Source organism: Mustela nivalis (genome assembly GCF_964662115.1).
Source record: "Mustela nivalis genome assembly, chromosome: 17".
Classification (NCBI taxonomy): Eukaryota; Metazoa; Chordata; class Mammalia; order Carnivora; family Mustelidae; genus Mustela; species Mustela nivalis.
Window position 1 is genome coordinate 45,950,516 of NC_139036.1, and position 26,182 is coordinate 45,976,697.

General features: G+C 38.4%; 1 protein-coding gene across 7 annotated transcripts in view; it reads right to left on the reverse strand.

Moving 5' to 3' along the window:
* KANSL1 (KAT8 regulatory NSL complex subunit 1) overlaps nucleotides 1–26,182 on the reverse strand; it is a 185,464-nt gene that overhangs the window by 118,761 nt on the left and 40,521 nt on the right. For all 7 annotated transcript variants that reach the window (XM_082706481.1, XM_082706485.1, XM_082706480.1 and 4 more), the window contains one exon: nucleotides 18,357–19,728. In XM_082706481.1, the coding sequence (XP_082562607.1) occupies nucleotides 18,357–19,645 (1,289 nt within the window). In that variant the 5' untranslated portion in view covers nucleotides 19,646–19,728. The remainder of the gene's footprint in view (nucleotides 1–18,356; nucleotides 19,729–26,182) is intronic.

The following is a 26,182-nucleotide window of genomic DNA, read 5'->3' on the forward strand; positions in this document are numbered from 1 at the left end:
GAGCCCAGGTCCTGTGATGGAGCTCCTCGCAGGCTCCCTGCTCAGGGGCTAGCCTGCTTCTCCCTCTCCCTTTGCCTGCTGCTCCCCCTGCTGTGCTCTCTCTGTCAAATAAATAAATAAGCTCTTCAAAAAGAAAAAAACAAACATCAATGAAGATGTGACAGAAAAAACTCGTAAATTTGGCCAAAGAACTCAGAGGAAATGCCATAACTTAAGTGTTTAAGAAAATAAGACAGACTGAAAATAAAGGACCTAAATGTATAGCCTAAAGCAGCTTAAAATCTAAAGAAAACAGAAGAAATGAATAAAGACAAAAACAAAACCAATGAAATACTGTTAACGAAAGAAAAATTCAATCAATATAAGCACAAGTTTTTGTAAGAACCTAATTTATAAAGCAGGTAACTTTGTATCCAAGAAAAGAGAACAGAAGTGAAAGAGTAAACAAGCCACAGATCTACAGGAAGATTCTGAGATTACCAGGCAGAATTTCAGGCAATAAACTTAAAAATCCAGGCAAAATGACTGATTTTCTTAAAAAAAAGTTGCCAAAATTGGGTCATGAAGAAAGAGGTTAAAAACCTAAACCAATAACTAAAGAAAAGAGTTTACAATATCAGCAAAGACCCATTCCTAATAGTAAAATGGCAACTGGGCTGTTCAGATATTTTAACAAGTTCTAGCAAAATGTTAGCAAACAGATTAATCCCTGTCAATTATTTCCAAGTGGAGAAAAAGATGAGAAAATTTACCAAGTTACTCTATAATATAAACCTGCCACAACCACAGCCAGCCTAAACCTATCTTATAGGTCATTCCAAGTTATGAATATGGGGGAGGAAAAATAGTCCTCCCTTCACAAAAATACTTAAATCCCATTAGACATGTATTAAAATAATAATCCAAATCACCAGATAGTAGCTGATAATGTTTCACTTAAGCACTCCCCACTGGAATGCAAACTCCAGGAAGAACAGAGATTTTTTTTTTTCTATTTTCTTAACTGTTCTATCTCTACTGCCTTGAAGAGCTCCTGATAAATAATAACCACTCAATAAATAAATATTTGTTGAATAAAATCATGGGCCAGTCAACATCAGGAAATCATTTAAAGACTCTAAAGGAAAAAAAAAAATGTATCTATTACTATCTCCAAACATACTGAAAAAGCATCTATAATATTCAGTTGCAACAAAATTCCTTATTGAGTTAGAAATGAAAAGAACTGTGACTGCCCTAACAGAAGACAATTATCACAAACTGACAGCACAAATCATACTCAATGGCAAAACATAACCTTTCTAATAAAAAAGTCAGGACACTGGTAAGAAAGTCCCCTAACTCTGACACTATTCAACTGTGTACTAGAAGGTTCCAGTCTATGTAATCAGACAAGAAAAAGAAACACAAAGTCTTAACAACTGAAAAGGAGAAAACAAGGTGCTGGGTGACTTAAGTGTGTGCCTTTGGCTCAAGTCATTATCCCAGGGTCCTGGGAGGGAGTGTGCTTCTCTCTCTGCCCCTCCTCCCACTAGTTCACTCAATCTCTCTCTCTCTCTCTCTCAAATAAACAACTAAAAAATCTTAAAACAAAAGGAAAGGAAATGTCACTGTCACTCAGGTGACTATCTAGTAATATCAAATAAAAATAAGTTAAACAATTGCTAAGAGTAGGAAAATTCAAAAAAGGCAGACAAAAAAAATCAATGTATAAAAATCGACAGTTTTTCCATGTATCAACATGAAATTATCTCATTCTTAATAGCATTAAAAATCTGCAAAATATCTTCAAATAAATGTAACAGGAACTGTGCAAGGCCTATAGAAAGTATACATTTTATTCTAGACATAAAGGACCTCAATTAGAGGAAAATACAACTTTAGAAGACCTAATGCTGTCAAGATATCATATCTCCAAATAAATGCACAGTCACAAAACAGTCCCAATCCAAATCCCAACATGATTTAAAGGAAGCTAATAAACTGATTCTAAAATTGATGTGGAAGATAATGAGCAATAGTACCTTCACAAAAATATGTATATAATCTTAAGAAAAAGGAGAGTGCAGTTACTCTATCAGCTATCTCAAGCTATGGTAAGTAGTATATATTTTATCATTTAAAGCTTTAGTAATTCATTATACTACTTTATTCATTATATATTACAAATTCATTATATTACATTATTATGGAATTCATTATATTACGATTCATTACAGCTTTAGTAATTCAAACAGCCTGATATCCATGCAGGAATTGACACTGTATCAAACAAGAGAACATTATCAAGATACATCTATATGGAGTTTGTTTTCAATAAAAGTGGTATTTCTAATCATATAAAAAGAATATTTCTATTCAATATATTGTTTAGGGACAACTGGTTGTCCATGGTGGGGGGGATTAAAATGTTACTTCAAATTATACACAAAAACACAGATGCAAAGAACAGACTGGTTGTTGCCGGAGGGGTGGACAAATGGGTGAAAGGAGTCAAAGTGTAAAAACCTCCAGTTATAGAAATATAGATCATGGGGATACAACATACAGCATGGCAAGTATAGCTAACAGACACTGTATTGCATATCTGATAGCTGCTAGGAGACTAAAACGTAAAGTTCTCATCACAGGTGGCACAGTTGGTTGGGCATCCAACTTCTTGGTTTCGGCTAAGATTGTGGTCTCATGGTTGTGGGATGGAGCCCCAAATTAGCCTTTGCACGGAGTACAGAGTCTGCTTGGGGTTCTCTCTCCTTCTCCCCTCCCAAACATATTCCCTCTCTCTTTCAAATAAATAAATCCTTTTTTAAAAAGTTCTCATGGCAAGTAAAAAAAAAAAAAAAATCTGTAACAATTTACAGTGATGGATGTTAGACTTACTGTGATCATCTGTAAAACATACAAACAGTGAATCATGTTGTATCCTGAAACGAACGTAATTCTGTATGTCAATTACATTTCAATTAAAAAGAAAACCAATTTTAAGAGCTAAACATAAAAGCTACATATAGTCAATCCTCTCAGGGAAATGTTTCTCCTACAAAAGGCCTTATGCTCCAAGAAATTTCCTTCTGTTTCTTCCCCTTCCCACGCACTAACATACCCTTCTTGCCTCCCCTAGTTTCATCAATATTCTCCAATTTTCTAGCATGAATACTAGTCATGTCAAAAGTTTACTTATGTGTGTAATCAATGAAATACATTATATTTGGAATCAAGAACTCTAGTACAACCTTGACTCTTAACCCAATAATCTTTGGCAGTCATTTGACCCCTCTGTTCTGTTTCTCATCTGTAAATTTTAACAAATTTGTGCCTATTCTCAAAATGAGTTTTAAAATGCTCTATACTTCCGAGCACCTGGGTGGCTCAGTGGGTTAAGCTTCTGCCTTCGGCTCAGGTCACTGTCCCAGGATCCTGGGATTGAGCCCCACAGCAGGCGCTCTGCTTGACAGGGAGCCTGCTTTCCCCCCCCCCCCCAGCGCCTCTGCCTGCCTCTCTACCTACTTGTGATCTCTGCCTGTCAAATAAATAAATAAAATCTTTAAAAAAAATGCTCTACACTTTATCAGTCTTTCATTTCTACCTTTCTGCCTGCCTCTCTACCTGCTTGTGATCTCTGCCTGTCAAATAAATAAATAAATAAATCTTTTAAAAAAATGCTCTATACTTTATCAGTCTTTCATTTCTACCTTTCTTTCCATTCTATGCCCATTGCTCCGGCTCAAGACTTACTCACAGCTGGGCTACTTGCCTTAAGTCTCACCCTGGCTTCCAAATCACCCTACACTTCCAAGCCATTCATCCCACATGACTATCAAAGATCCTTTCAGGAATACTCCAATCATGCCATTCCATGTTAGTGATTCTGCACTATTCTTAGGATAAAATTCAAACGTACCAGCTTAGCATTCATCAACAAGGTGAGGACAATTAACCTTCCAACTTCATCTTTCACTTTCTCGAAATTTTTATGTCTAGCAGATGGCTCTCTTCCCTGTTACCTAAGAAAACATCCTCACCCGATGTCCCTCATTCTTGGATCTGAAACATCCTATTTCCTCTTGAAAACCTAGGTGTCGTCTCAGCACCTCGGATCAAACTGAAGTTCCACTCTTCTCAGGTTTTCTGATCACCTTAGCCCAAAGTAATCACTCTTTCCTCCTAAATGCAAGCATTTAATGCCTGTATCAGGGATCTAATTACAATTAAGGCATTCACTGCCATTCTAACGCTTCCTTTTCTACTTGAATGTGGGAGAAAAAGAAAAATCAAGTCGCATAACTTACTCCTTGAAGACAGGAACCAAGTTCTCAATTCTTAAGTGTTTTCATTATTCCTTAATTTACTATCAGAAGTTTTCCCTTGTCCTTTGGGGGCAAGGTCAATCTTCATGACAGCTAATCTCTAAATAATTAAGAGTTACCTTGAAATTTTTTATATTTATTATTCTTTGCTCAGAGAATTCTGGCTCTCCTTTTCTGAAACTACCACAGGGACATTTTTGACCATCCTCAATAATGACACATACTAGTTTCTACTCAGATTATCAACTACAGTAACTTCTCCATCTGTTAAGGGAATAATGGAAGGTATAGCTCTTTGAAGGCTGACCTGCTGGGAAACACCTAAGAGCAATACTGCACCTCACCCTTCCACAAGCTTTTCAGTCAATCTTAATGTTTATGGATGAAATCAAGGCAATGTGTCTCATCTAGTAATACCATTACACTATCTACTTAGAATAAACCATGCAAGTATAACAAACTAACGCTGCTTTGGACATTAATAGAAATAATTTCCTGCACCTAATAAAATGGAAAACCAAGTACAGCTGACCCTTGAACAATACGGGTTTGAACTGTGCAGGTACACTTATACATGGAATTTTTTTCCAACAAACACAGTACAGTACTATAAATGTACTTTCTCTTATTGTTTCCCGTAACATTTTCTTTCCTCTAGCTTACTTTATTAGCTTATCAATTATTATTTAAATTGCTAATTATTACTTGCCATATCAGCTTATGTATATAATTTATACTACATACAAAATATGTGTTAAATAACTGCTTATATGTTCTCAGTAAGGCTTCCACTCAACAGTAGGCAATTAGTAGTTAAGTGCTGGGGGAGTTAAAAGCTATGTGGATTTTCCACCACATGGGAGGTCAACACCCTTAGTCCCCACGTTGTTCAAGGGTCAACTCTATATACGTATCACATCAATGTCTTGAATATACACTTGCAAATACAAAGTCACCTCTCCAGTCTGAGACCTACTTACTATCAAGTTATGATTAAGAACAAATTAAGAGAATTCTCAATTGGGAGGAAAATCACTGCACCAAGCAAACTTCCTGCAAATATAAAATTAACCTTTCCACTTAAACTTCTAAGTCAAATTTCTTCTGTGAATGCTTGAATGTATTTGCATAAGAGATCAATTTCAAATACAGCTGGGTAGAAGCAAAATGAGTCTTAAGCAAGCCTCACTCTTGTTTTCATCTTAAAAAGAGAAGACTGGCCTGTCTTCCAGCCTTGTGAATAAAGATCTTACAAAATTCACTATGCAAAGGGTGTGCCCAAAGAATACTTGGTGGAAAAATCTGCTGGACGGGTGCCAATTTAAAAAGAAAAACATTTTCACCCAGTTGGAAATCTAGAGAAACAGTGGTTACAGCAACTCAGCTGAAAACTCTTAAGATCTGATGAAAAATTTTTAAGGAAAAACTCTGATCTTTTCATTCTCATGAAAACGCAACTGAATGAATCAATGAAAGAGTGATCCATGTTAACTTTATGCATCTAGGCAGTAACTAAAATTCTGCCTTTGATAGTTGTCAAAGGGCAACTGGTCTCATTCTACCTAAATGTCTTTAATCAATTATTTCTGGGAAAGAAACAGGAATAAAGAACTTTTTATTGTTTTCCTTTTAAAAAAAAGTGAAAAGGGGCATCTGGGTGGCTCAGTGGGTTAAAGCCGCTGCCTTCCGCTCCGGTCATGATCCCAGGGTCCTTGGATGGAGCCCTGCATCGGGCTCTCTGCTCAGCAGACAGCCTGCTTCCTCCTCTCTTCCTGCCTCTCTGCCTGCATGTGATCTCTGTCAAATAAATAAATAAAATCTTTAAAAAATAAAATAAAATAAGTGAAAAAATGTTCGCTGTTTTGATTATTTGGTCTTTGGGTTTTTTAAAGGTTTTATTTATTTATTTGACAGCGAGAGTGAGAGCGCACAAGCAGGGGAACTAGTAGAGGGAGAAGGAGAAGGAGGTTCCTGGCTGAGCAGGGGGCTTGATCCCAGGACCATGGGATCAAGACCTGAGCTGAAGGCAGACGCTCAACTGACTGAACCACCCAGTTGCCCCACTTTTGCTTACTGGGGTGGGGGGGCAGATAAAGAGGACTGTTTTTCATTAGGGATATTTATTTCCAAAGTATAACATTCCAACAGCTTTATTCAGCAAAAAGGATACCCATATGATAAAAGCCTTTGTCTTCACTCTCTCACTGTCCCCCATCCTGAGAGTCCATACTTTGCTTTCAGATTTCATTGCCATAAGTGAAACACACAAGGCAATGTGTCTCATCTAGTAATACCATTACACTGTCTACTTAGAATAACCCATGTAAGTATTATTAAAAAAACATTAAAAAGTTACTGCACGTATACACACTGGCACCAGGTTTCCAACAAGTGAGGGGAGAACAAGTGAGCAGACTGCAGCAGCTCTGCCACTAACTCCCTGCTGGGACCAAGTCTGCAGACTCCCTGTGGAAACACAAGCTTTGTGAGCTCCATGGGGGATCACTCTGCGGCTCAGCATACCTCCACAAGACAGAGCACCTAACAGTATAAAAGTCTTTCCCATCCCAGTCTAGGTCTCATCATTATAAAACAAGTGACATTTTCCCAAAAAGGCATAATTTGGACTTTGTGAGGAACCCAGAAGATTAAAAGACAAAATTAAAATGAGCAATTCTCAACAGTAATCTAGAATTTTTTTTTACCATATTGCTCCCTCTTTAGTATTAATCCCACAAATGCTAAGAAAAATAATAAACCTCTAGATTATCCTTCAAGGTCTCTGGTAATTATCAAATCAATATAAATAAGATATTGAATGTTAATCATAAACTTCATACTCAGACATGAAAACAACACAAACCCAGATAAGTGCGTGGAAAACCAATCCGGATATTAACTGCCTTTATTTTCTGCCTTTCAACTTCCTATAATATCCAGACTCCACAGAAAAAGATTTTTTGAGAAAAATACTTCAATAAACACTAAGGACATGCTTATAATTCATATAGAATCAGCCATAAGCACAATGCAAGAGAAAAAGGAAAAAGAACATAAAACACCTGGATATTTTAAAAGATTTCTTCTTCCAGCAACTGGGGAAGTAAGGATTTTTCCACATCAGTTAAAATATAAATCATCCCTTTATAATGTCAAAAATGTTTTAAAAAATTATGAATTAGGCCACTTCTCTGGATTATTTACTATAGTAGAAGAAAAACAACTTCCCATCATCCCTCATGATCAGTGCCATGCCCACCCGTGTACTGTACACTCAGAGACACATCCAAAGAGCTATGTAGCTTCAGGTTGCTCCGTTTCTGGAAAGAGAAATCTTCTTCCTGCTCCCTCCCAATCAGTTCAAGAGAAAAACAGTCATAGAAAGAGCAGCAAGAAAGAACTAGCTTTTTATCTTGCTAAAGTAAATTATGTAACAAGTTTATAGTCTTGGGCCTCAACTATAAAATGGAGATAATACCTTCATCATATGAATGTTTTCAAGATTAAGTAAGATACCAAATGTAGGGGGCACCTGGGTGGCTCAGTCAGTAGAGCGTCTGCCCTCCCGTTAGGTGGTAATCCCAGGGCTCTGGGATTGGGCCTCCTGTCCTGCTCAGCGGGGAGACTGCTTCTACCTCTCCCTGCGTCTTGTGCTCCCTCTTGCTATCTCTGTTGCTATCTCATCTCCCTCTCTTGAATAAATAAGTAAAATCTTAACCAAAAAAGGTACCAAATGTAAACCCCACCTAACATACAGCAGGAGTAATCAATACATACTCCTTCTCTTATTTCCTTCTCTTTTTTAAAAAGTCACTCCAGCCACTTCCCAGATGCTAGGTCTGCCCTAGCAAAATGCCCCTCCCCAATCCATCCAACTTCTATTCCATAAAAGAAATGAGGAACAGGTTACTGCAGGCCAAAGGGTGTATCTGGGTAAGATACAGACCATTTACCTTCCTCAAAAATTTATTACCAAATTACTTAGTATTACTAGAAAGTCTCTTGAATATAAAGTTAAATTGTACCATTTTACATTATGTTTGGGAGATTTCTTTTCATCAACCAAGTCTAAAGGGCAATTTGCTTCTGTTTCCACTAATACAGCTTAGTGGGTAAACAGGCTGTGGGTAAACAGCCTAGAATAATACCTTGATTTCTTGTTAGCCGTGAGACATTTCTCACTATCAGTCTATAAAACTAAGTTAATACCTACCTCATTGTATAGTGAGGACTAAGTAAGTTAGTAAGTATAAAGCACTTATAACACTGCCTACACCTCAAAATATTCAACCAATGTAAGCTATTATTTTTTTCCTAACACGTTTCAACTCTGTTGATTAGGCAAAGTAGGTTATAAATGTTGTCCCCAGGGCACCTGGGTGGCTCAGGTGGCTTAAAGCCTCTGCCTTCAGCTCAGGTCATGGTCCCAGGTCAAACCCTGCATCGGGCTCTCTGCTTGCCAGGGAGCCTGCTTCCCCCTCTCTCTCTGCCTGCCTCTCTGCATGCTTGTGATCTCTGTCTGTCAAATAAATAAATAAATAAATAAATAAATAAATAAATAAATAAATAAAAACTTCAAAAAAAAAAAAAGTATTTCCCTAGTTCAAACAAATCACTTCAGTCAGAGTCCCCCTGGGGCTCTGTGATCTCCCAGGTTTCAGACTAATTTAGTCCCAATAGTCCTAAGCTCTGTCTTAGCTTCTATCTTCCCAGGACGCATCTCTCAAGTGCCAGAAGAACCCCCCCCCCCAAAAAAAAGATTAAATGGTAAGCAAAAAAGTAGTCACTAAACATATACACTCTCATTTAATCCCATGGCTCATGTCCTCTATTCTACTGGGCAAAGGTAAGACAACTTGAAAATGACTTAAAATTGAATATAACCCCTCCTTCCTGGTTGTCATTCCTCAAATCCTCACTACCACCCCCCATACCTTTTCTCCACAAATCCTCTTACCTGAGAGTTCTGAATATAATCTATACAGTTGCTACAATGCTACTAACAGGTTACCAGAGTGACCCACAACATTTGTACTTGACCCAAAACTTTTCAGGATACTCTACTTGAGGAAAAGACTCTCCAGACACTTTAATCAGACTGAAATTGATTTCAAAACAAATTTGTTCACCATTTCAATGCAAAACACTTCTTTGTAACTAAACCAATATAAAACCAAACAGGCTGCAGTGGTCACAAAGCATTAAGGGGAATCCTAATTAGTAAGATTTACTTTATGTATATGTTATATACTTCACCCTTATGTTAAAAGTTTTATTAGACTCAATGCTCTCTCTACACTGAAATGTAAGAGCATTTCCCCAGGTATAAAATGGGAAATAGGGGGCTAAAAAAGGAATGAACTGGCAGATATTAAAGGACATGACCCCAGGTATAAATTTCTGCCAACCTGCACAACAATCCAGTCTATCTGATCTTTGTTTAGGGATAGAGTAGAGAAACTAATCAGATTACTATTTATTTGAGGGGTTCCTGGGTGGCTCAGTCAGTTAAGCAACTGACTCTGATTTCAGGTCTTGATCTCAAGAGTCATGAGTTCAAGACCCACATTGGGGCCCATGCTCAGCCTGGAGTCTACTTTAAAAAAAAAAAAAAAAAGATAAATATTCATTTGAAATAAAATGTGGTTCCATGCTCTTTTCTAAATAATTTATCATGCACATGTAATCTAGCAGGGCACTATGCAAATGATACTGAAAACTCTGGGTATACCCAATAGCCATCAATGTTTAAGTGAAAATTAGCAAGTGCCCACCACAATTAATAACCTCCTTCCAGGGGCGCCTGGGTGGCTCAGTGGGTTAAGCCGCTGCCTTCGGCTCAGGTCATGATCTCAGGGTCCTGGGATCGAGTCCCACATCGGGCTCTCCGCTCAGCAGGGAGCCTGCTTCCTCCTCTCTCTCTCTCTCTGCCTGCCTCTCTGCCTACTTGTGATCTCTCTCTGTCGAATAAATAAATACAATCTTTAAAAAAATAATAATAAATAAATAACCTCCTTCCAACTACTCCTTCATCACCACACAGCCATTCAACCGAGTTACTCTGGCCAAAAAGCTAGAAATCATTCATAACACCTCTTCCTACCCTCTCAACATCCACTCATGACATCCAATCAATCACAAGTTCTAGTCACCCCACCTCCAATATCCAATTCTCTCACTCTTCCCTGCCAAAGTCTGAGTGCATCATTCTCTCTTACCTGGTTTACTACAACAGCCTAATTGGCTTCCCAACATCTATACCCATTTCATTCTTCACACAATTACAAGAGGTTTAAAAAAAAAAATCCAATAATGTTTGAACATCACTGGCTCCACAATTAACATTTTAAACGCGAGATAACCAACAAAAACACCCATATGACTTGGCCTTTGACTACCTGACTCATTTCTCATCACTCTCTTTAAACTGTGCCCTGTTTTTGAAAGTGTCAAGCACCTCCCTTCCCAAGGCTTTTAGCGTATGCTTCAGTCTGTAGCATACTTCCCTTCTTCACAACTAATGATTTCTCATCATTCAGGTCTCAGCTTATGTATTACTTCTTCAGTATATCTGCTATAATATCCCTACTCACTGTAATTAGATTTTCTTGATATGCACCCTCTGAACTTCATTCTGCAGCACCCACGACCACAGTAAATACATCAATAAACTATGTCATTACGAACTTAACTAATTAATCTCTAAGCTATCCTGTCCACAAGGACAATGCAGGGCTTGTATCTTACCGCTATATACCCCTACCACCTAGCACACCTCAGTAGGCATTCAATATACCCAATAAATTAATTCATCCATTCCAAAGTCCCCAGTATAAGGCTTTGAGGTACAGGTTTAACTCTTCAGTCTCTGTTTATACAAGATTACTTGGAAGCCCATTTCTTGATTTTTAACACTTGCTGGAATGTATAAAGGAATACAGAAATGTTCATTTTAAGACACTAGTAAAGAACCTGGACCTACATGTGCTATTAGGGTTATTTTGTAAAATGTATGCTTAAAGTCACGCACGGCTTGAAATTATCCATGATAGTCCCTCCTTCACTGTCCCCCGACACCCACTGTTAAGTCCCACTAACTCTGGGACGCCTGGGTGGCTCAGTCAGTGAAGCATTTGCCTTCTGCTCAGGTCATGATCCCAGGGTCCTGGGACAGAGCCCTACCCTGGGCTCCCAGCTCAGCACGGAATCTGCTTTTCCCTCTCCCACTCCCTCTCTCTCTGCCCCTCCCGGTTTGTGCGTGCTCTCCCTCTCTTCTTCTCTGTCAAATAAAATCTTTAAAAAAGTAAAATAAAGTAAGTACTACTTAGGCTTCCTATCCTCAGTAGGCCACAACCAAAAGGAAACTTCCTACCAAAATCCTAGCTCACTCTAATATCCTTTCTTTCCAATTGCATCAACCAGCTGTGATCTCTTCCTGTTTTCATTTATGTCATCTAACATTTGCCTTACATCACTGTGAGCCAGGCACTGTTCTAAATATTCATCTTTGGGCGCCTGGGTGGCTCAGTGGGTTAAGACGCTTCCTTTGGCTCAGGTCATGATCTCAGGGTCCTGGGATCTAGCCTCATGTCTGGTGCTCTGCTCAGCAGGGAGCCTGCTTCCTCTTCTCTCTCTCTCTGCCTGCCTCTCTGCCTACTTGTAATCTCTCTCTGTCAAATAAATAAATAAAAATCCTTAAAATAAATAAATAAATAAATAAATAAATATTCATCTTTGCCTTACTTATCTAAAGCATAAACTTCTTCTTTTTTTTTTTAAAGAATTTATTTATTTATTTGACAGATCACAGGTAGGCAGAGAGGCAGGCAGAGAGAGAGGAGGAAGCAGGCTAAGCATAAACTTCTTAAAGATAATCCGTTTATTCACCTATCTCATCACTTGCCTCTTATACATTTGCACATTTAGTAAATTACTTATTCTGGGGCGCCTGGGTGGCTCAGGGGGTTAAGCTGCTGCCTTCGGCTCAGGTCATGATCCCAGGGTCCTGGGATTGAATCTCGCATCAGTCTGTCTGCTCAGCAGGGAGCCTGCTTCCGTCTCTCTCTCTGCCTGCCTCTCTGTCCACTTGTGATCTCTGTCAAATAAACAAATAAAATCTTTAAAAAAAAAAATTACTGGGATGCCTGGGTGGCTCAGTTGGTTGGACGACTGCCTTCGGCACAGGTCATGATCCCGGAATCGCAGGATCAAATCCCACATCGGGCTCCCAGCTCCATGGGGAGTCTGCTTCTCCCTCTGACCTTCTCCTCGCTCATGCTCTCTCTCACTGTCTCTCTCAAATAAATAAATAAAATCTTTAAAAAAAAATTACTTATTCTGTGGCCACTTTAGCATAACGTAAGAGTTCTTTCACTCAAGTTTAGAGAATGAAAACACCAGTCAGTCAAAAGGCCACAGAAAATATCTGTAGCAACTAGCTCTGCAGCAAATGGGTAACCCCCAATTCCTTGTTGCCTAATTTCCTTCCTTCAGAATCACACAAGAAACACCAAGAATAAGTTCCATCTACGTATCTTAGAAAAAAGGAGGGGGGTGGAAATAAAGGGAGAAAATAGAGAAGCCCCTATTTTACCACTGGATGTCATATGCAGGCTAGCAGAAAAACAAGGGGCATTAAATCAAAGGTGTTCCACAAATGAGTTTACTTACTCTGAAGTAAGTTTCATAAAAACAGAATGGAATTATTCTGAAGTATGTACCTCACAGTTAACAAATTCAATAGTCACTTTAGTGGATTATTAGAAAACAAAGCAACACAAAACAGTGCTCTTTTCGGCAGCACATATACTAAAACCTGAATGATCTGGAGATGATTAGCAGGGCCCCTGGGCGAGAAAGACACACAAATTCATGAAGCGCTCCCTATTAAAAAAACATCACACACCCATTAAAAAAACCAAAGCTGTAAGTCACAAGTCAAGAAGGCTATTTTGTTTGAAGTCACACCAGCAACTTATAGGGACTTTTGCTTCAGTTTCCCCAAATGCAAAAACAAAACAACAAACCACTGCTCAGAACAGCTCCATCGATCCATGTTATTTAAAGACAGAGTAGTCACAATTTTAAGGACTTCTGGCCTCAGAAATTATCTAGGTAATTCCTTCATTTTTATTATAAAAGTAGTTACATGATTAGCCCTATCACTAGCCTATAGCAGAGAAGGGTTAGATATGACTTAGTTCTGGCTAATACTACTCTTGTTCCATCATTCTGTGAAAGGATAAGGAATAGGAAAATAAGGACAAATCAAGTTGACTACCTCCCCTGACAACATCGCTCGTGTATACTTCAACAGGAAGCTACAACACAAAGCACTCCCTGATTACCTAAAAAGCAAAACCTACCAACACACTAGAAATTCACTATACACTGAAATCTTTATTAACAATTCCAAGAGAATGAAATTCCCCAGAAGAAAAATCACTGCAATCAAGATAATCCAAAATTCAATAATTTCTTTAATGTCACTAAACTGAACGTCTAGTTTATTTTTACCCAACCTTGATCTGAAACAGACTTTAGGAGCCTATCAAATAAAACATAGGTTAGTGTAAATTAGGCCAGAAATAAAAGCATGAAAATAAAACAAGAACAAGGAGAACAAAATGAAGCCAAGAATGAAGCTTTAAAAAAGGTACAGGACCTACAAACTTGGCTCTAAACTTCCAGAAGCCAACAGGAAAATAGAAACCTAGTAAACAACACAAATTATAGCATTCACGTAACAGACACAGACTTAGAAGTTTAAGGAAAAAAAACACTTAGTCTTGGTTGTTTATCTTTCTCCCTCAGGTCCTTATAAAGAAGGCAATGTGTAATATAAAGACGTACGTAATATATATAAAACATATATTTCAGTAGTCCTAATGTAACGTTTTATGAGATTCTTCTTTTTTTTAAGATTTTACTTTTTTTTTTAAAAAAAGATTTTATTTATTTATTTGACGGACAGAGATCACAAGTAGGCAGAGGCAGGCTCCCTGCTGAGCAGAGAGCCCAATGCAGGGCCTGATCCCAGAATCCCGGGATCATGACGGATCATGACCTGAGCCGAAGGCAGAAGCTTTACCTCACTGAGCCACCTAGGCGCCCCTAAGATTTTATTTACTAAAGAGACAGAGACAGCGACAGCACAAGCAGGGAGAGGGAAAAGCAGACTCCCTGCTGAGCAAGGAGCACAATGCAGGACTCCATCCTAGGACACTGGATCTGAAGGCAGACACTTAACTAACTGAGCCACCCATGTGCCCTTTGGGATTCTTTTTATAATGACCACCAAGATAAGCCTACAGTAAGAGTTCTGAATAAAAAATATATATACTTTTTCTAGGAAAGAGAGTCTTATATAATTAATGTCCAGGTACCCAGAACACTGCTATCCAAGAACACATTTAAGAGAATATCGGGGGGGCGGGGGGAGGAAGTATCTGAGAAAAATTATTTTCTTAACAGCAAGTACTTACTACAGAGGTTTGTAAGTACAAGGGCAAAGAAAATGAAAACCAATTTAGCAAAATGAGATTATCGGTCCAGGAATTCATAACAAAATAGCAGAAGAAAACAAAGGGAAAAGAGAAGGAGGAATATAAAGGAAAACTAAAGCGGAAAGGAGAGAACGCATGCGCACACACACGCACGCACATACTCAACAATTATACTGTATACACATGAGATAACTGAATGCTTTTATTTCTATGGTTAAGAATTAAAAATTAAGGCATGCCTGCATGGCTCAGATGGTTGAGCATTTGGTTCGGGTCATGGCCTCCAGGTCCTGGGATCCAGCCCCTTGTCAGGCTCCCAGCCCGGTGGGGAGTCTGCTTCTCCCTCTCCCTCTGCCTCTCCCCCGGCTTGTGCTATCTCTGTATCTCTCTCAAATGAATATTTTTAAAAAAATCTTTTTAATAAAAATTAAGGTGATTGCTGAAACATACACCTTCCTTGCTTGTTTGTCCCTCCATCAAGGAGGTAATGTTTAAATTCCTCCTCCTTCCACAGTGATATTACTGAACAACGAAGCAGGTCAAACCCAGTACAGTGCAGAATTTCAGAAGTAATTAATGCACTAAGACAGGAAGATATATGAAACGTTTTAGGATGATTTTCCAAAAAGAGCTTAAAATAAAAAGGTGTAACAATGGTTTTAAACTAAATAAAATCAGTTACCCAAAAAAATTAATCAGGAAAAGGGAATGAACTTCTTTAAGATACCTCATCTGGCAATACAGAAGTTACTAACTGTAAAGTATAATACAATGATAAATACACAATTTGTCAAAAATTCAACAACATAAAAGTCAATCATTCCACTACTGCTAGCAAGTGCCTATGACTTACAATGGATTACTGTTTTTCCTCGTGGAGGTAAGGAAAGAAGAATAAAACACAAATTCTTGGTGAAGGCTTGTAATTTTCACGTAACCATCCACTTGTAATTTAAGCACCATCATTTAAAAACAATTCATTTCAACAGCCTCCTCTGCTAAGTATCTTCATCATGACTGCCTAAACTAAATCTAGCCAATTTTATCTTTGGCAGGAGTACTTCAGCAAAGGAGTGAAATATTAAGCTACCTTAGGGAAAAAAGCTCAAATTCACCAGCTGGGTCAAGATCCTGAACAGTTAACTAACTTCTTATTCTAGGACTCAAGAATTACAATTGTGGTTAGGAGATTTGGGAAGAACTATGAAATCACGAAGAAAAAGCTTCTCAGTGTCCAAAGAATCACTCCACCTGCCCCCTTTCTTCTGTTTTAGTCAAAGTAATCCCTCTGTTCTCACTGTCTGGCTAACTGCTGAAAATCTTTACTAAAACACTCAGAAGGTCAACGAACACCTGGCTAACTACCAGCCTCAGGAGTCAGTCTGGTGACCTTGCTCCACAGAAACTTTAAAATACTTGTGCTTTATTGGTGGTTTTAGTTTAAACTTAATTATATACCAAAAGGAGCAAAAAGTATATATACATCACAGTACTTGTAATGCCCCAATTTCCTTACTTTAATATGATCTGATACTCGAAGACTCAATTTTTTAAAGTGCTGTTTAGTTGATTTAATTGTCAGAGGATTCAAATGATTACAAGTTTCCTAAAGTGACCCCTTAGCTGTCCTTACACTTCACAACCTTCTGATCAACAAACCATTACATGATCAGAATGTTCAGAACTAGGTAGTGAGTGAATGGACTAAGCCTAAGGAGTCTTTTCAAATCACTAGATTATTCCAGAGAACAAGAAAAGTTCTCACATATGTATTCTGATTTCACTGAATTGGAACAGTTTCCCACATTACCAAAACTTAGAAATGTTTTTTAATACAAAGTATCTTGAAAACAGTAAGCTTATAGATTCTAGTTTTTCTCAAATATAAAAACGAAGTACATGTAACTTAAAATGGATCAACTATAGTACGTTTCATGGAATTAGTCTTAAGACACAAAACATTCAACATTAACCAAGATTTTGTTTTTTAAAGCAGTGGCTAATGCAGTCAAGTCAGTGGAATAATGCCACACAAATATTTGCAAGCTGGTTTAAGTTATTAATCCATTTAAAGAAAGATAACCATGTTAACAGCAGTCGCAAGCCTCTGAAATGTATCTGCTTTAGATGTGAATACAGATGTGCACTCTCAAGTACAGTAAGCTAATGAAAGAAAATGAACTAGGTCTACAAGGAAGAAATTCAGCAAAAATATCCAGACTTTTCCCTTGAAATAGAAACATAAGCCATTAAATAGAAACTTCATATTCAGATAAAGCACAGTTGTCCATGTAAATAATATAAACAAAACTGAGAAAGAGATTTACTTATGTTTAAAAGCATGGCTGTCTCAACAGAGTCTTCAGTGAAAATCTCAGTCACTTTTTTACTACAGGCAAGGAAAAATTAAATATTCCAACATAACCACCTATTTCAGCCTACTTTCAATCTAACCTTTGTAATATCCCTGGCCCAAAAAGAGATATGAAAGAGGATCTACTAATCAACTCCCCTGACCTTCTTTTCCAACATCTCGTGCTTCCCTCTCTTGTATGTCTAACACTTACCATAAGTAGACAAATGCAGACTGCTTTATTTTTAAGGAGATATACTATACTTCCTTGTTTATCTGTAAGGAGCCACTAGAAGAGGAAAGGACATGAGTAAAGTACCCCTGGATTCACCAGGCCAATTTGGAGTGGCAGCCAAAGCTTGTGCAGAATTTTCCTCAAAACAACAGATTTGGAAAAACCAGAAAAATTTTATCCCAAATACGTCAGTACATTAAATTTAACTAAAAGAAATAAATAAATAAAATTCAAATCTGATAAAGATGGGCTCTTTGAGGAAGTAAATCAAGTAGTAAATCACACTGTTAAAGTGGACTGTACTTGGAGGCAACCTATAAAATACTCTGAAGCATTTTCTGCTTTACAGTCCTTAAAATGCAAGGAAACCTCAAGTATTAAAACTGAAAACTGGGTACATTCTCTGCTGAAAGTTTAACTAAAAGCAACTATGTGGCCCCTGGCTGGCTCAATCAGTAGAGAACACAATTCCTGAACCCTGGAGAGTGAGTTCAAGCCTCATGTTGGGGGTGGAGTTTATGTTTAAAAATAAATAAATGAATGAATGCAATTATAAATTCCGGAAATGTTAACGAAGTCAACTAAACTTCTGTCCCCACTTAACTAGAAATAAGAGAATCTGAAGTCAAGCCAGAGACTGACAAAAAATACCCTACATACAGTTTCAAAAGAAATCTAACTTTACTCTGAAAGAAGTACAGTTTTACAAATAGGATGTCTTCTGGGTTTTTTCTTAATAAACAACATCTACAGCCACACAACACTATGCCAGAAATATCTTTCATTTCTTCACTAGCAAGTATCTGCAACCACATACCTAAAATCAGGAAAAAGACAAATGGAACACAGGAACCTATATACAAAAACCCCATTCTCCCCATGATGGGAATTTGCTAATTCTTCCTCCCTTGTCCTAACACTTCTCAAGACCAACACAATGCATGGGTTTTACTCACAGGGGTACATGGCGCTGCTCGGGATCAGCTCTGGTCAGTTCTTCCTCTTCGATATCAGACTCTCCTCCTGAACTACTGTCAGTGATGTCTGAATCAAACGCTCGTTCACTGCACCTCAAGTTGGCTATACCACTCGCTGTAAATCTCTCCAATTCTTCGGAAATCGAATCGCTTTTCAGGAAATTGCTAAGTCCCTCTGAAGTGGTCGTCTCACTGGCAGCTTTTCTCAACGCAGCTTCAGCCTTTCGAGTCAGCATCAACTGGCTCCGGGGCCTCAAGGATTCCAAGTTTGGCAGTTTGCTCAAAGTTTTCTCTAAAAATCCACCCAGCTGATGCTGTATATGCCTCTCCACCTGCTTGGCCTGCACAACCTGTAAGCGCTTCTGTAACCTGCGGGCACGGCTCTCGATATCAGCCTGCCTCCGTAGTAAAGCTGTTATCCTTGTGTCAGAATCTAAAGCACTGAAAAGAATGGAAGACAGGGGAGACTTTTTATCCTCTAACTTGACACCCCCCAAGTTAGAACTGGAGTCTGTGCCAGGTGATAATCTACTGCTTCCTTGAAGTGCTGGCTGTTCCATGGAATTTACAGAAGATTTGTTTGCAGTGCTATTATTGCTAAATATAGTTGTGTGTTCTACATCAAGGCTTCTATGTGGAAGAGTGCAATTGGTCATACCCCCCTTCAAGTCCCCAGATTCAGATGCCACCACTTCACCCCCTTGAAGAGAAGATGAAGTGAGAGCTCGTTTTCCCCCATTGAGGGGACTGGAATTGTCATGATCAGAATGTGTTGAACTTTTAGTCAATTTCTTAGCCAACCCATTTACAGGTGCTTGCGGCAGAGCTGTCTGACCACTCGTATTCATGGTTCTAAGATTTTCTAAGGAAAACTCCAAAACTGGCTGTCTTCCCAACAGCTCAGCTCGGAGTTCATAGGACTGAGATAAGAGAGGATGAGATTTCAGGACCGTCTGCTTGCTGAAGACACCTTGCAATTTCAACGACTCCTTTGAGGGCACAGATGTTACATCGGAGCAGAGATAAGATGCCACCAGTGGTTGCAGCTTTCCCAAGTCTTCCTTGGTAGGATTATTTCGGAAGTCTAGACTGGGATCCTCTGCAGCAATGGCTTTTCTTTTGGTTCCGTTGGCAGCAATAAGGATGTTGGCGTTGCCGTTATTTTCGGCACTGCCAGGGGACAAAGTGGAGGATGGGGGAGCCAGTTTGAACCGGATATGGTGTGCTTCAGCTGCTGCGTCAGTGAGAGCGGGCGCCATCGCAGCCATTCAGCACAGAGAGACAGGAAGTCCAGCCTCTCCCGGTGCCGAGGCCAGCTCCTCGGCCCCTTACTGCCTCCCCAGAGAACAGACTAAAAGAGAAAAAACGAAAAGGAAGTTAGAAATATATGCACATTAGAAAACAACTCACATCTTTTAATACAAACACAACTTGAGGCTATAATCCAAACTCTGCCTCCAGAAAGAAAAACACTTCGATTATTCTGGGTACCCAAACACTCAAATATGGGGGGAGGGGTTGACAATCCTTATACAGAGAAAGAATTCCACCCTTCTTCTTCGTCACTTGTTACCAAAGATTGAAAATAGCCAAAAGAGAAGTTCCATTCCGAAGGAATCAGACTGTTAAAGTTAAATCACCTGCATTAAAAAAAAAAAATTTCACTATAAAACTTCTTGAAATTAGTGGATTTAAAGCAAATGTATTGGGACGCCTGGATGCCTCAGTCGGTTGAGTATCTGACTCTTAATTTCAGCTCAGGTCACAATCTCACAGTCATGGTATCAAGCCCCGCATTCTTCTCTTCTCTCCCTCTGCCCCTAAACCTGTCCACAGGCTCTCACTCTCACTCTCTAAAATAAATCAATCTTTAAGAATAAAACAAAGCAAATGTATCAAACCAAACACTTAGCAATTAAACAGAAAAGCATTAGTAAGGCACTCCCTATTCCTACCAAAAAGCTTGTACGCTATATAGGTCTGTGCGTTTCTCTAGCCAGAGAATCCAGTACTCATCAGCTTCTCACTTCTCTGAAAGACGGCTCACCCTACAAACTATGTCACACCTGTATTTTTGCTTCATCCAATTTCTCTCCTTTCATTGTCCACAGTACAGCCCACCTCTGAAATTGCCCAAAACATTTCTTTTCCTTTACCCCAAAACTTTTTAAGTTTATTTAATTAATCTCTACATCCAATTTGAGGCTTAAACTCATGACCCCAAGATCCAGTCATATGCTCCTCTGAGCTAGCCAGGCACCCCCTTTACCCAAAAACTTCTCAAAAGGATAATATAAACAGCTGCCTCTGCACTCTTTAATCATCATCTGGCTTCTAACCCTACTGCTCTGGCAAAGGGCACTAGTAATCTCATTATCAAATCCAACTGGTCAAGTCTCAATCCCCATTCTGTGGGACTCCTCTGAAGCATTAGGTAGTGCTGACCACCTCATTCTTCTTGAAATCCTCCTTTCCTGATGTCCTTGACACCAAGGTCCCTTCTGCCCTCTTCTCTCTCAACTCACTTCCCTGGGCATAACCACCTGGTATACAGCAAGGCCTCCTAACACTCAGAAAAATTGCTGAGCTTCACAAACTGACATTCCCACCCCCATGAACCTCTAGCTCCCTGAAACTCAAAATTCACTCTCCTCTTCCAATACACTCTTCACCCTGTTTTATTATCTCAGGTAATGGCACTGCTTGCATTTAGTAGCCCGAGCTAAAAACCTCAGTCATTTGCCTCTTCTGTATCACCTTGGACTTATCTGGTCTGAGAGGAAAAGGAAATTTATATAAAGAGCTAAGCCAACAACTTTTAAAGTTGTTTTTAATTCCAGTGTAGTTAAGACAAAGTTGTATTAGTTTTAGGTACACAATATGATGATTCAACAATTCCATACATCACTCAGTGCCTATCACAACAGGTGCCCTCCTTAATCCCTACCAACTATTTATCCATCCCCTGTCCCCGCCATCCACCTCCCATCTGATAACCATCAATTTGTTCTTTATAATTAGAAGTGTTTCTTGGTGGTGCCTGGGTGGCTCAGTGGGTTGGGCCTCTGACTTCAGCTGGGGTAATGATCTCAGGGTCCTGGGATCAAGCCCCACAGCGGGCTCTCTGCTCAGCAGGGAGCCTGCTTCCCACTCTCTGCCTGCCTCTCTGCCTACTTGTGATCTCTGTCAAATAAATAAATAAAATCTTTTTTTTTTTTGTTAAAGAGTGTTTCTTGGGGCGCCTCTATGGCTCAGTCGTTAAGTGACTACCTTCAGCTCAAGTCATCGGGCTCCCTGCTCAGCGGAGAGACTGATGCTCCCTTCCCAGCACCCCGTGCTTGTGTTCCCTCTCTTGCTATCTGTCATAAATAAAATCTTAAAAAAAAAAAAAAAAAAAACCCAAGTGTTTCTTGATTTGTCTCTTATTTTTTCCCCTTTGCTTAATTTGTCTTGTTTCCTAAATTTCACAAATGAGTGAATTCATATGGTATTTGTCTTTCTCTGATGGACTTATTTTGCTTGCATTATACTCCCTAGCTCTTATCCATGTTGTTGCAATGGCAAGATTTCAGCCTTTTTGTGGCTGAATAATATTCCATTGTATACATATGCCGCATATGTGAATGGATTTGGCCCATTCATCAGTCAATGAACACTTGGGCTGCTTATGTATCTTGGCTATTGCAAATAATGCTATTATAAACATAGAGGTTAAAAGCCGGTTACTCTTTTTTTTTTTTTAAAGATGTATTTATTTATAAATAAATAATCACAAGGAGGCAGAAGTAGGCAGAGAGAGAGGAGGAAGCAGGCTCCCCGTTGAGCAGAGAGCCTGATGCGGGGCTAGATCCCAGGACCTTGGGATCATAACCCAAGCCGAAGGCAGAGGCTTTAACCCACTGAGCCACCCAGGCGCCCCAAAAGCCGATTATTCTTCAAGCATGGTCTACACACCTCTTAGGAGCTTGCATTTCAGGGGTCCACAAGACCAAAGCTATTTTCATACTAACAGTAAACATTATTTGTCTCTTACTGCACAGAAGTTTGCAATGAGGGTGCAAAAAACAAGGCTGAGCCAAACTGTGGGTACATTCACATAAATCAAGGAAGAGGCACCAAAATGTAGTAACAGTTATTGGTCACTGTAACCTCTACTCATTTACAGTAAAAACAAAACAACAACAACAAAAAACCTCATTCCATCTAACAATGTCTTTGATGAAATTATGAGTATTATTTAAATCTCCAATACTGAGTACACACTTTCCTGAGTATACATTTTTAAATAGAAAAGTATATGTAAAGCAACTTTTGCGCTTTAAGAAGTCTGAGAGAAAGCATTATACAACTGATTTGCAAGCTAAACTGGAAGCATTTTTCAGAGAACACTATTTTTACTTGGCAGAACAACTGACAAACTATGGTTATTCAGACTTGAATAGTTAGCAGATATTTTCTCAAAAATGAACAAAGTGAACCTGTCACTTCAAGGAAAACCACTGAGGTTTGTTGCCTATGATAAAATCTGAGTTTTCAAGCAAAAGTAAGTATTTTGGAAACTTGTACCTATCTACCACAAGCTCGAACATGGGCGAACATTTTCCCAATACTTAAAAAGCTTATTTCCAATTAAACAGGTTACTTCTAATTATCAGTGAATGTGAAATTTTTGGTACTATGTAACGATAAGTGTCAACATCTGGGAGATCTGCATAACTCAAGTGAATGATCAAATGACCACTGTATTTTGGAAACTCATGCAAAGGTAAAAGCAAATGCAAAACAAACCAATGGGTTTTAATGTAACAATACAAAAAAATTCACTGAGGCAGTTTTTGATTCCACAGTGCAACTAAGCTTTATGAAATTACTAATTGTCAAGTATGGGTGTAGTGTCAAAGAATACCCACATTTATCTAAAAAGGCTATTAAAATATTCCTCCATTTTTCAACTACCTACCTGTGTGATGCCAGATTTTCTCTATATACTTCAACTTATCACAACAGAATGTATGCTGAACCAGATATGAGAACCTGTTTTCTATGAAGCCAGACAGTAAAGAGTTTTGCAAAAATATAAAATACCATTCACTAAATTTTTCTGCTCTGGTAGAAAGTTATTTTTCATAATATGTAATGGGTCTGTCATTTTAAAATCAGTTAATAATTATTTTTAAAATTTCTCGAAGTTTCTAATACAGCAACTATTGATAACCCAAGAAAGCTCTTTGTGGTTCTCAACATTTTGTAAGCATAAAAAAGGGCCCTGAAACCAAAAAAAATTTGCGTATCACTGAACTAACCCAACCTCTCCCCCCCGCAAAAAAGAAGAGCAACTTCCAATTTAGTCAAACATTTTTTATCTCTAGATCAATACCAACACTGGAAAATAGGCCCTAGAGGAATACACTAAGATTCTTTTAAAGTATGACAATTCAAATTACTAATACTGAAATATTTAAGCAAATGACTGAGAAACCCATCTCTACAAATACTAGTACACTTAAAAGTCAAATATGTCTATTTCTCTATGTAATTTACCAAAAGTTAATCTTGTTCTAAGATTGTATTTTAATAAACATCCTATGAAATAACTAGATCTTCTGGGGCTTAAAAAGTGCTTTATCCTTAGGGACTTTTCTGGCATATGGCATTCTATGTGTCACAAACTGTTCTATGTCCATTTTCCTTATTTGATTTTAAATTTAGTAATAATTCCTAATATAGTATAAACTGTTGTGCTACAGACCAAAGAGCAACTGAACCAATGTTCACGTTATTTGTTCAAAAATACACTGAGTTAGGTTTATAACATGCAAAGGATTTTCTCCCATTAACAAAAATCACTATCAGGTCTTTTCCATGAAGAATGTCTCCTCTTTTGAAAGGACATCAATACACAGTTGATAATAGCAAAGAAGGAAGGGATGTTATCAGTATAAGATGATCAATACAACCTGTGAGAAGAGTACTTGTGAGTACTTGTACTCTACTAACCCAGAACTCTGCAGTTAAGTCTCAGCCACGGCAGAAACAATCTCCCCACAAGGGCCCAGGCAAGGACACAGATGTTACATAGCTTACACAAAACTTACTCAGGAAAACCAAGGCTCACCCAGCACACATAAAAAGGGTCATAATTAACATCACACCAAAGAAGGTACTTAAGCAGTAAACATTCCAGTTATTTTAGAATTATACAATTCCTTAAAGTTCACAACTTAAAAATCTGCTGGCTCAAATCCCAACTCTTTCAAGATTTCTCTGACCCTCTGAAAGTATACCTGTGAACTTGACATTAATCATGTACATCTCAAAGGCAGAGTTTATTTTGTTTACACACACTCTCCTTGGTCTCCATATCCCCACAGGAGGCACTGGAAAGAGTAGTTACTAAAACAATCATCTAAATAAGTAGGGAGGGTGAAAAGGAACGAAGGGGAAAAGCAACCTCTTCAGAAGGAATTCCATTCCTAACCCCTAAATCTTTATCTTTCTGTATCAAAACAATAGTGTTTTTAAAAAAAAAAAAAGACTGAAATCTTCATCCTTCCCCTTTCCTGACTACTATGCTGAGATTCAATATTACCCCCAAAGGCACACTCCTCTGTAAGTAAGCGGAACAGGTCCAGCTTCACATTCTGGCTCTACCCTCATTTAAATTATTGATGGTGTTCCTCAATTTCCTCATCTGCAAAATGACACAGCCTACCACACAAGGCTGCTTGATGATTAAATAAAATACTTTGAATTACTTAGCGTAGTGCCAGATACAAACACCCATTATTTGCACTATTACTATAACCTACCAACAAAAAGCAAATTTAAAAGGAATAAATTTCAGTAAGACTTTTTAATGCACAAGAAAAACATAAAGCAAATAGTTCCCTAAAACATCACTGTTTTCAAATAAAAATGGGACATGGCAAATCCAGTCAGCACTCGATATTAGCTGCAACTGCCATAAAGTACCAAAGCTTAGAACTGTTCTTTTTTTGCTATATGTTTAGATTTACTTTTTGGGGAGGTGGATGGAGAGCACAAGTAGGGGGTGGAGAGGCAGAGGGAGCAGGAGAGAGAAAATCCTAAGCAGGTTGCATGCCCAGGGTGGAGCCCCAGGTAGGGTCTAATCTCACAACCCTGAGATCATGACCTGAGCCAAAATCAAGAGTTGGACGCCTAACCAACTGAGCCACCCAGGCACCCCTAGAGCTACTTTTAATACTTCATGATGCTGCTTACAATAAAAAGAAAGCAAACCAAATGCCCAACAATTTGCTTAAATTATGCAACAGCCATACAATGGGATACTATGCAACCATAATAATAACAATATAGAACTATATTTACCGACTTGAAAAAGTGCTTGCTCCACTGTTAAATGAAAAAATAAAAAGGTGTTACAAAAAACAACATTCATACTACTGGCTCATTTTTGTTTAAAGAAAATAGATCTTAAGATTCCTTTGTCTTTTGTTTTCTAGTATATATAATGTCCCCACCATCAAGCATGTATTACTTGCATAATAAAAGGAAAAGCAGTAAAAAGAAAATAATACACATTCTTAACAAAAAAATGTGAGTAAGGCAAAATGCCACAGTAACTTTCATAATTTAACATACTGAGCAAAATGTTCCTTAAAGCAATGATTCCCATCCCACCTGAGACCCAAAAGCTTCACCCTTCAACATCTAAAGCAGAAAAAGACTCTCAAACTTAAGCAGTTTTACAAAAACAGCTTATGATAACCTTTCTCCAAAGAATGCAAAGCATTAGAAGCTATAATTAACTTATTAATCCTCAT